At 39.7% G+C, this 12,094-nt stretch overlaps 1 protein-coding gene across 2 annotated transcripts; it reads left to right on the top strand.

Annotated features, from left to right (window-relative positions):
* Positions 1-815: 815 nt before the first annotated feature.
* LOC306936492 (proteasome activator complex subunit 3-like) lies at positions 816-11,020 on the top strand. 2 transcript variants are annotated; one of them, XM_079520026.1, is made up of 10 exons: positions 816-1,039; positions 1,925-1,957; positions 2,233-2,295; positions 2,785-2,889; positions 5,132-5,183; positions 5,808-5,923; positions 7,070-7,138; positions 8,324-8,446; positions 9,042-9,128; positions 9,554-11,020. In XM_079520026.1, the coding sequence occupies exons 1-10, from the start codon at positions 998-1,000 to the stop codon at positions 9,632-9,634; spliced, it is 771 nt and encodes a 256-aa protein (XP_079376152.1). In that variant the 5' UTR covers positions 816-997; the 3' UTR covers positions 9,635-11,020. The 2 variants fall into 2 exon arrangements, with proteins under 2 accessions (XP_079376152.1, XP_079376151.1); XM_079520025.1 differs by having other exon boundaries at positions 820-1,039; positions 5,129-5,183.
* The last annotated feature ends 1,074 nt before the right edge of the window (positions 11,021-12,094 follow it).

Here is a 12,094-nt window from a genome sequence, read left to right on the forward strand (position 1 = left end):
TCAATCAATACTATCACACGAAAAGATGAAAAAACAAGTGTATTCTTTATGGTGTCGTCCACTCACAGTCAACCGTTTTTGTATTGAGTTGTGCTTGAAATGTACTGTAATTCTGCTTCAATCTACTTCAATCTACTTCAATCAATCAATCAATTGCAACTACCAATATTTACAGGCAACTTTGGAGAAAGACAAGCCCAAAGTCGCTTATAACAAGGAAACATGGCAACACAGCTCATGTTACTGTAAATACTTCCGTCTAGAAACATTGACTTGTGTTGTTAGTGTTTCCTCTATCTTTCCTTCAATGTACAAAGAACAAACAAACAAACACAAATATATTTCTACATTCGCGTTTAAGAATATGACATTGTATATTAATTATATTCAACTTAAATTGTAATAAATACATAACCAGAGGATGGGTTAGAGGAAAAAATAGGCTAATAACAAATAGAAATTGGAATTATATAGGCATATATTATATAGTATATATTCGTACCATTGAACACAATTCTTCAATATGGCTCCCTCGCACAAAAACAAATTTCAGAAATATATTATTGTGGGGGTCCTGACCAAATGTTAGAGATCCAGAATCTATGTCCAGAATCACCACTGGATTAGATCGATCATCGATGTGTTGCTCTAGGTTCTCCGTGTTTTTCAATTCCATCCATACACCAAGGGGAACAACGAACCGTTATTTTAATGGCACGAACCGAGCGAACCGAACCCATAAATGATAACTCTAAGGACAGAACCCTATGAACCAAACGAACCCTCCGCCCGGTGGTGACAAAACAAGCGCACCCAGTCCACGTGGGGCTTTTCCGCAGCTGTCGCTTCATTTCGACGTCACAAATTGATTTGGGAAGCGGTCGCTAGCGAGTTTTTTCACCGTGCCTGTGTGACTTTAGCAACAGTTGTGCCTATTTTTTAAATACGAATAATACATTTTATCACCTGCTTGTTTTTCCCGACTCAACCCCAGACCATGTCAAAACTTTTGAAGGTAGACAGTGAACTCAAAACAAAGGTAAGTCGGTTTCCAGCCTTTATGTAATGATGATGAGAGAAGCCACGGCCTCATGTGTGTGGCTCCCATGGCTCCCCCATCACCCATTTACCTCTTTTCTATACATTGTATTAACTATGATTCCTGACAGGCCACTGCAAGCTAGTTTGACATCTAGACTAATGATTATTAAAGTAAATACATTGATTGTGACAGTCACACAGAGTACTGCAGGAACTCTAAACCCAGTGTTCACTTCACGCTTGAGTGTGTCCATGTGTGTCCATCGAGGTACAGATGGATAAGATAAAAGCATGTTTTTACTGTGTATAACTTGGAGAAAGTGTCATTATCATGTTTCTTTGGATAGATTTTCTGTTTAGTCTATTACTACAGTGCCCGCAGCTATTCATTGTTTATAATATTTATTGTGTTGTTGGTTGTTGGTTTTAGTATTATTTTGATTTAGAAAGTTAGTATCACTAGGTATATGTTTTAAGGCACTGCAGTAGTGCACACTGCACATGTGAATATTTTCCAGATATAGGGCCCAATAAGCAGCTAGACCTGTTCTGTTCTGTTTGCTTGTCGAAAATGATAATAAACTGTCGTGTTTGTTTGGACAATGGACGTATTTTCCCCATTGTACAATTTGTTTCCTATAGGTGCTTCAGTGGCTGTTGTATTTTTAAGTTTGATGTATTTTAGGTTATTATTAAACATCCTAATGCCCTTTTTCTACAGCAAAGTTAATGATACAGTACCAGATAGCAACTGTGCCTCCTGTGTCTGTACACAAGCAACACGGAAGCTGATTGTGGGATTATGGCTAATTGGCAGAGTTGTGGGGTACTGGCATTTGAATAAATAACTCTAATGGCATTGTTTTGTATTCTCTCTTGACAGGTGGATGCATTTAGGGCCCAGATTACCAGTGAGGTAAGTGTCTCTCTAGCAAGTGATGAGATATGACATTTATGGACCTGCAGTAAGGTGAATACAAATCTGAATAACAGACTTGGACTTCATTTTTCCCTTACAACGTTGGAAGACATTACACCAAGAATATGTTTGATGAACTCAATATAACAATGTTGCTTTTTGTATTGTTAATTCTAATGTATACCTTACTGGGAAACTAGACCTTTGCTGTCATTGAAGTTATCCTGTAACGTTTATCACGACTCATCATTTGATCAATTTATGTTTACTAGGCTGAGCACCTGGTGGCGAGTTTCTTTCCTCAAAAACTTCTGGAGTTGGATAGCTTCCTGAAGGTAAGGATAGTGGTCATTTTAGCTTTCACGTGATGTCAGACAATGTTGCTTCAAACACTTTAATGAGTGGTGTACCTCCTGACCTGGCACCATCCTGATTAGGCACTTGTGCTTTTCTTTTTCAAAAACAGGGCATCCACCCATATTATGTCATTTTATCATTTGATGTTTTATTATGCTTGTAATAAATGAGAATTTCCATTTTGGGAATTGAATTGATCAAGTATAATATCATCACAGACTTCAAATCAACTATACATTTTTGCTTGTGCAAATTTACAACTATAGGACACCAAGTACACAATGAAGCAGGCATCTGTCTAAGTTACATCAACATTTGTGGTCAAGAAATCAAACCTAAGAAACTAAACATGAGAACGAGTGACCAAGATACAAAGTAGCCATATCTGATTTGTAAATAGCTGATAATGAGAACTGAGCATGCTTCCCAGTTTTTAGAAACGCCATGATGATCTTTCCTCCCTTCAGGAACCCATTCTGAATGTGACTGACCTGAAGGAGATCCATGCAGAGCTCAATTTTAAAGTCCCAGAGCCCATCCTCTTCACTAACAGTCATGACGGCTTGGACTTGGTGAGTCTGTATTAAGGCTGCAACTACTATTATTGTATTAGCGATTATTCTATCAACAATCTTTTTGATGAATCAAAAATGTAGAAGCCTGAGTGAGGGGTATGATGTTGGTAGACCCAAAACCCTGTTGACCTCAGGATACATCACTGAGGATACGTCCCAGGTGCATCCATGCGATGTATTTTTTTAGTTATAGTTCTTCTATTTATAGTGACTCATAGGAATAGTCTTATGTGACAACCAGGTATAGTCTGGTGACCACCAGAGAGACGGGTGACAACCGGAATGTAGACGGCACCCGGGTGAGCAGTATGGGTTAGCGCCCCAGCCTGTGTCCTCCGTGAAGAGGAAGCCCAACAACCCTCGGTGAGGCCTTTAGGAGGGCCATGCAAGCAGCAAGCGGAGCCGCAGCACCATTGCCCTGCGGAACCATTGCCCACCACTCCTGAATGAAGTGTCTGGTGCTGGGACTCTGGTGCAACGCACAGGTCCTGGGCCTGGTGAGAGCAGGACACAGAGCCTAGTCCTTTCATGCGCAAGAAGTGTACCTCCCAGCCCTGGCAGAGTAGTTCTGGAGTACCAACGGATTGTGTGGCCCTGGTTTTGCCCTAGTGGGACTGATTGAGGGTAGCTACTGGGACGTAAGTCGGGACTTGATCACCCCGGCTGGGTCGCCTGAGTGAGGGGTATGATGTTGGTAGACCCGAAACCCTGTTGACCTCAGGATACATCACTGAGGATACGTCCCAGGTGCATCCAATGCAATGTATGTGTGTTTGTTTGTATGTATATGTGTGTGTGTGTGTGTGTGTGTATATATATATATATATATATATATATATATATATATATATATATATATATATATATATATATATGGGATGCTCCGATCAGGTTTTTTAGGCCCGATCACCGATTGTTTTTCTCATGATCGGCCGATACCGATCTTGTGCGTAAGAGGCAAATTTGAATATTTCTAAAATTATTATAATTATGTCAAAACTGTTCCTCCCCACACACAGGGGAGAATGTTTAGGCCTGTCACAAAAATGCAAAATGATATTACACTATATATCTGATTGACATTTATACCACTTAAATAGTGTAAAAGATCGGTTTCTCTAGATAGGGTAAATTGCCGATCACATATAGGGTAAATCACAGATCAGAGTGAATATCGGCCAATCTCCGATCGGTGGCCGATTATCAGAACATCTCTAAAAAAAATATATATATATATATACACACACACATACATATAGTGGCAACAAATTGTTTGCCACTTATGTTATGCTTTTATACTGAAAAATAGAGAGCTCAACGCGTTGTCATGAGCTTGTAGATTTGATATCTTAACTATCTTTTGAAATGTTTTGAAAATGTTCACCTATATGACTTGCCCAAAATAGGGATCTATTATTAATTATCTTTTTTTATCAAATGATCTATTATCGATTGTATTTATTCTTTATAATGTTGCACCCCCTAGTCTGTCTGAACATGGTGAGTCTATATACTATAGTCTGTGTCTATAGTTTTTGTTTACATTGTTATTGTTTTATTAATGTTATGTTATCATTAATTCATATCGTAGTGTTTTGCCAATTATTTGAAAAAGCCACTTGCAATACCCTCGTGGCCCACCAGTGGGCCCCGGCCCACTAGTTTGGAAGTGGGAACCAGTCTTCTACAGTAGGTAGCACTAATAACAGCATGTCTCTGGCCAAAAAAATAGATTTGTCTTTTTTCTTTTTCCTACCATGATGTGGCTCATTAGTTAGATTCCTGGGTTCCATTCCCCCCTGGCTCTGTGGAGATGAAAAACAACCCTGTCCGTGGTCCTGTTTGGACTATGTAACAACAACTCATGCTGTTGAATAACCTCAACTCAACTTTCACATTAATGCATTGCTAAAGACACTCATATCTCTTGACAGTGGTATGTTGCCACCGGGTTTTAGAGAATAATGAAGTATAAACAGCACGGTTCACAGAGTCCCTGCCGTGTTATCAGGAAGTGGAGGCTGATTTGTTTCCTCTGCAGCAGCACTGCTGGAGAGATATGACCTTAAAAATACAATTTGGTATATCTGGGTTCTCTGTGCCCTGAAAGTTTTATTCCATTTGGTTAGTTGATAGGTCTGTCCTATTGAAATATGCACTGTACTGTACTTTCCCGATCACCTCTTTCTAATGGCAACAAATTTAACTTGGCTTGCCTTGTATCTGATCTCCACAGCAGAATGCCAAAAAGCGGAAACTGGAAGATGGACTGGGTGATGAAAATTGCCAAGGTAATTGAAAAATCTGGAGAATTCACAGCAAAGTTGTTTATTCTGTTGGTCACCTAGACCTATGCAACTAGAAATAATGTCCTTTTTATATTTTAAAGTCATATTCAACTTTGGTAGAATCCTGGGTTGCATACAGCTTTCTGGGCATGATATATGTCTGAAATTATTTTATTGGGAATAACCCATTGAGATGTAGGCTACCATCTAATTTTCAAGTCAAAAAGTTGTCGATCATCTTTATCTGTTGCTTCCATACCCCAATTCCATTAATTTAATGGCGAAATGTCTTAAAACCATACTTTTAGCACTTAAGCAAATGCAAACAGTGTGCCAGTAAGTCAATTAAATTCAGTTTTTGCATACAGGTATATTATATCGTACTGGTGGCAGTGCTCGTGTTACACTGATATGGGTGACCTATTAATTTCTGCAGTGCTAGAGTAGCCTACTGTACATCCATCATGAATTTCACTCTTAGGAATTGTTTATTTTTTATATATTGACAGAGTCCAGTTTAACAGCGTTTGTTTATGATGACGTATGATTTTTAGCATCTGTTTTTCCATGGAATATCTGAAGTGTGAACAGAATCATTACTGTGGTGGTTTGTCTTTGGGGTTCCAGGTGGAAACAAAGTGGTGGTGTTGCCAGAGGGGATGATGAAAAGCAATGCACAGCTGGTGGCCCTGATAGAAAGAGTCAAACCAGAGATCAGAACACTCATCGAGAAATGTAACACAGTGAGTCCTGGAGACACACACGCGTGCGCACATTAAGTGACTTCATGTCCAATTGTATACATGGATACAAACAAAGAAACGGTCAGTCAGTATCACATACTTAATTCGCTCTGGTCCATAGCTCTAATGCGTTTCATTTAGAGCAGTGGTAACCAACCTTTTCAAGCCCAAGAGCCCATTTTATTCCCAATTGTAAGCCATGATCTACCACTAAAATAGGCTATGTTTAAAAAAACACTTTGACAGGCTCAATGCATGTGCACACAATCACATAAATATAGTTTAAATAAGAATAAATACAGATAATCAATGCCAAAATATTAAGATACACATGTCTGGGGCTATCACTGATACACATGTCTGTATGTCACTGCGATCTATTCAAAATCCACATTCTGTGTATTAGTAGTGAAGGCTGGCTGCCTGTCAGTCTGACACCCGCTCACTCCAGGATCTACTTGAATGGCTCGTGCGAGCTACTGGTAGCTCCCGAACCCCTGGTTGGTTACCCCTGTTTAGAGCTATGTTACTCTCAACTTCCACCGCTCGCATGAATGTAGACCAGCCTCTCCTCTTTAGCGTAAATAAAAAGAACGTTTTTGCTACTCACCAAAACAAAGGCGGGTTGTGTCATTAGAAAGCCTACTTTCCTTAGTGGACGCACTCTGAGCCCCCCACCACACGTATAAACAGTAGAGTAACTAAAAGTATTTTTTTCCCGGTGGAAACAAAATCCCCTTTTGGCCAAAAAGTACAGTTTATACGTGTGGTGGGGGGCTCAGAGTGCGTCCACTAAGGAAAGTAGGCTTTCTAATGACACGACCCGCCTTTGTTTTGGTGAGTAGCAAAAACGTTATTTTTATTTACGCTAAAGAGGAGAGGCTGGTCTGCATTCATGCGAGCGGCGGAAGTTGAGAGTAACATAGTCAAAATGCAACGCATTAGAGCTATGGACCAGAGCTAATACCACAAATCCACCCCAAACAAATATGTTGCATATATCAGTGCTTCCAAATAAGATATTTGAAAATAAAATTAAAATAAGAGTGGTAATGATAATAAAAACTAACACCTGCTTATATATTCCTTTCACATTGTTTGTGGTAGTCTACATTGTGATATAATCCTCATCTCTGTGTCTTCCAGGTGAAGATGTGGGTCTTGCTTCTCATTCCCAGAATTGAAGATGGGAACAACTTTGGAGTCTCCATACAGGTCAGTATTTGTTCATACATTAATACAAGTCAACACAGAACCGCAGCACTTACAAGCCAGTAGACCAGGTATTGTTTAAAATGGCTTAAAATGTCCTTTTTGGTGTTGCGTAGGGAATGACTAATGTATGCTAGTCTCCATGGTTGACACTAGGGTGCAGCATTTGCAAGCCATATAGACGCCTTATCAGATGACGTCACACTGATAAGAAACAGCATGGGCAGCAGAAGAACACTCATAAGATGCAATGGAAAAGTTCTAACTGCACTCACGTGTAAAAAATGCCCCATCAAACTTTCAGATGCTGTTTTTCTCCCAGTGTGGAGGAAGAATGATTAGGATTTTTATTGTGATCTCTCGCCTTTGAAATATATAATCCTTGGTTTCTGTTGTGTTTGAACAATAATAGCAATTCAAAACAGTCCTCAAAACCACACCTCCAGTCGCTGTCATAAGAACGGGAGGTGCGCTCATGAACACGGCAGCAGAGCCTATTTGTGCACGGCTGCACGCGCACCTGCAGTCCAAGTGTGTGTGTATATATATATATATATATATATATATATATATATACGCACGCAGACCTCTACGCTCACAACAGTCGCATCTGCGATGCGATGTGAGCTTGTATATCAGCTGTTCTCTGTGCGCAATACTGTTGGGCTTTGAAGTATAACTGTCTCCTAGGGTGCACCTCACTAGCCAACTCACAAGTGGAGGTTGAATGGACTGAAACCAGCGCTCTCCAAAACAACAGGTTTGGAGATCTGTTGGGATTTGATTACATGAAACAGTCACCCATGCGCCCAGTCCCAATGTTTGTAAACAAATAATTGGTCTATTGGCTTGCATTGCACGTAGAAGACAACGGACCAGCATACTGCCTCTTGCTGGTTCAAGAGAAAGTTTGTATTTATTAATTTACTTCTAAAAAACCTTCTCTTGAACCACTAAGTGGCAGTGTGCGTGTCTGTTGTCTTCTACATGTTATCACCCATGCATCTGCTTGAAATGGAGAAGTGTGCTGTGCGGAAGTCTCTTAGAAAAACTAAAGTAAAAAACTTATTTTGTGACATTTAACTAATAACTAAGTTGTTGGCAGATGATCTGCCAAGATCATGAGCCAAAATATGTAGTTGAAAATGATCACTTTCTATGTTTGCGTGCGTGTGTGTGTGTGTATAGGAGGAGACGGTAGCAGAGCTGAGGCAGGTTGAAGGAGATGCAGCGTCTTATCTCGATCAGATCTCCAGATACTACATCACCAGAGCCAAGCTGGTCTCCAAGATAGCCAAATACCCCCATGTGGTGAGTTGTCTGTGTGTGTGTGTGTGTGTGAGTCCAGCTGGTCATCAAGATAGCAATGCACCCACTTGTGATGGGTTTCTCTGTGTGCATGTGCTAGACACGAGCAGCTCTTCACAGGTCCAAAATGATGGACCCAAAGTAAACCCTAATGGAACCGTGAAATTTGTTTAGAGCCCCAATTGGTTCAGAGATTTCTTTCATGTGACTTAACTCAGGGGACTCCCCCTTTTTTTTCTTTTTTGCAACTGAATGGCTGGAAAAAGGAAATGAAGAGTTTACATATAGTGCACATAGTACATGCATACACCTTCCCTAAGGTTTCAGTATTTATTTATGTGTATTGTGTCTATTATTAAGGTTATTGTAGCAGTCAATTTAACACGGCAGGGACTCAATTTATGCTTTGGCAATGTCTCGGGGGGGTCCCGAGACATTGCCAAAGCATTTCCGGGGGTCCCCGGCCAAAAACGTTGAGAACCCCTGACCTAAGTGAATGCATGGCGTTGTGAGCATATTTAAATTGTCAGCCCCAGAATAGGCAAGACATGATACGGTTTCAGAGGTTACGTTATCCATCTTTCTCCCTGTCTCTCAGGAGGACTACAGGATGACCGTAACAGAGATTGATGAGAAGGAGTACATCAGTCTGAAGATCATCGTCTCGGAGCTCAGGAACCAATATGTGAGTGTTGACTCTTTAGCATCTATCACACGGTTCAACTGGGTTGAACTTGTGAACAACCATGGCAATTGTCATGAGAAAGAAATATATTTCTATTGGTTAACTAGTTTAGAGATAGCCTAGATGTTAGCTGAAATGTGTTTGGTTTTGTTGCCAGTATGTCTCTAGCTGACATGCTGGTCAAGACCCTGCTGGTTGAGTGTATAAACCAAAGTACTGGAATTTGCCGAAAGTACCGCCCAAGGAAATTATGTTGAGGCTTTACAAATCTGTTTACATTCTGTGTCCATTAATGAATTTGGAGATGAGAAAAGGCTTGGAACGAGGCTACTAGTTTACAAAAGTCCTGTATGGCTGCACTTAATACTAAAGTACTAAATAGTATCTTGGACGATGTTAATAAATGCCACTTTCCTCATTTTCAGGTGACTCTTCACGACATGATTCTGAAGAACATCGAGAAGATTAAGAAACCACGAAGCTGCAACTCGGAAGCTCTTTACTAAAACACTGTTAGTAGACAGGTGGCCTGGATTAAATTTAGAATTAAGGGATCACTTAAATGTATTTTTTCAGCAGTTTTTGTGAGCAGTATATACACTCACTGCACTACTGTATTACAGCTGTGACAATCCAAACCGGACCATATCCAAATTCAGTTCTAGACAAATTGTCACTCAGTCAAAAGTATCCTTATAAAGCGCATCCTTAACAAAGGTGGTCAAAGCCAGCAAGATGTGCCACACGTCAACTCTGTTCTAAAGACTCACAAGAGAGTCGTACAGCTGAGTTTTCTATTTCTTCCCCAACCTAGAATGTTTCCACGGATTGGATTTTTTTTTTTTTGGGGCGTTTCCTTTTTTACTTCTGCTGTGGATTTTGGGGATATAAAATTATCTAGTGACACCCATTAATTTCATGTTGAGGAATTCCAGTTTTTCTTCTAGTTAGGACAACCCTGTCTGGTGAAAAGCTTCTCTTGTCACCTGCCAGAGTGCTCTGCATGGAGGCCAGAGCACGGGGTCAGTGAGCAGCCCGACCTGTTGTGGAACTCTGAAACGGAAACAATGAGTTGATGACAACAATGACTTCGCATGACATACCTGTAATTTCATGATATTTGGCTTGCTTTTTTCCAGGAATTAGACATTCTCGTGGTTGTTTTTTAAGGCCTTTCTCCAGTTTGTAATGGATGAAAGGCTAAATGTGCCTTGATAGGCATTGACACTTGGATGTTTTTGTTTTAAGGTATGTTTTGTTTCCTTGTGTTTTTGAGATGCTGGAGGGGTGTGTGTGTGTGTGTGTGTATCTGTGTGTGTGTGTGTGTGTGTGTGTGTGTGTGTGTGTGTGTGTGTGTGTGTGTGTGTCACGCTTAATCCTGTTAGTATAGTAGAGACAATATATGCCTCCAAATGGAACCAGCTGTCCACAGTAAATGGCACTTCAATAAATTGTATTGGCCTTTTTGCCATTTTGTTGTTACATGACCTCGGTCTGTGTTCCAACATTTCTTAACTGATATTCAGACGGTTCTATGGTCTTATGGTACAATTCTGCCTACAAACAGATTAACCATATTGAGTTATGAGAATAGGGAATTTGAATTGCATGTTTCAGCAGCTCTGCACTTGGTCAGGTCAGAACACAGGTCAGTTTATTAGCTTTATTTTATTCCAAAAAGAGAAAAAAAGTATAGTATTTGTAAGGTGTATTGTCTTCCCATTGCCAAAGGATCATCTGAATATCAAATAGGTAGGAAAGGAAGTCATTATTTGAAGAGGAAACACTTGTTTCTAATGGTGTATAATACACATTCTCTTATTTTGTTTTGTCCCTCTCTTTTTATTTTAAGAATGATTATTTTACTTAATAAAACTTATTTTGGAAATATTTATTGACCATGAGTTTTTGCATTTGTTTTAGGCCAATATGATGTCTGTGATGAAGTTCTACACACAGTAGTTCCTCCATCTACAAAAATATCTAAATTGTAAGGTGCAGGATTGGAGTTGGTGGCTCATGTGTGCCGATGTATTCTTAGTTGTAGCTACTGGTATGCACAGCAAATAGATCTACAAGCTCCACGAATGGTATTGTGAGCTTGTAGATTGTTTCAATGTACAACATTGGGTGCAAGTAAATCCCATTCTTTAGACATTTGTGAGTAATCGGTACAATCTTAAAATCTATACTGAAATTCAGCCAGGCCTAACTACTGTAGTTAAGATCAGCCAACATGGGTGTGATATGGTTGAGTTTCTTTGAATTAGTTTGCTGTCTAGCAGCTGAATGGACTCTTAGGTCTGTAACTCTGAAAGGTAACAGGTACGGTCGCCCCTTTTCCATCTCGCCCCACTACTCTACCTGTAAATGACAAACATAATTCATGTTGGTGATTATATAAAAGGTATTATCATATTAATTTATCATTAAGTTCACTGTATATCCACGGGCATAATAGCATGATGATGCCATTACAAAACATGGGCTACATGGAAGAAATGTGTTTAATAAAACGAAATTAACTGCTAGAAGGTCACCGACTCTGTCTCATGTTATTCTTTCTTAATTTTACAGAGTATAGAGATAGATTACTATACAATCAAATAAATCTGTATACAAGATAATTTCAGAGAGGGAGTGAAATACTAAATTAACTTACATTAACCCATTTTGCGGGGGCGAGTTGGTAAACGGGCGAGTTGTCTGGTATTCCTCTGAAACACTGACAACACAGTAAAATCCTCAGTGTTAAGTTAAAGGACCACTTCACCACTTTTCAACATCTCTTCATATAATTGGTCCTAACTAATGTTCATGATAAAACACCACCATTTTTTCCTACTCAGTCTGTGTCTCATAGGAGGGCTTTGGGCAGTTCGGACACCCGTCCACCAGTGACATCATTAGGCAGATTTTTTTTTAAACAAGATTTGTTTTAAAATATATTTAGATTTTTATTATCG

Source organism: Electrona antarctica (assembly GCF_951216825.1).
Source record: "Electrona antarctica genome assembly, chromosome: 14".
NCBI classification, from domain to species: domain Eukaryota; kingdom Metazoa; phylum Chordata; class Actinopteri; order Myctophiformes; family Myctophidae; genus Electrona; species Electrona antarctica.

What these genes read in the sequence shown, in the direction of transcription:
- LOC306936492 (XM_079520025.1), top strand. Translation starts at nt 998, where the DNA reads ATGTCAAAACTTTTGAAGGTAGACAGTGAACTCAAAACAAAG. An exon ending in GGGCCCAGATTACCAGTGAG is followed by an intron (nt 1,958 to 2,232) that starts GTAAGTGTCTCT and finishes TATGTTTACTAG; the next exon opens with GCTGAGCACCTGGTGGCGAG. An exon ending in CGGAGCTCAGGAACCAATAT is followed by an intron (nt 9,129 to 9,553) that starts GTGAGTGTTGAC and finishes CCTCATTTTCAG; the next exon opens with GTGACTCTTCACGACATGAT.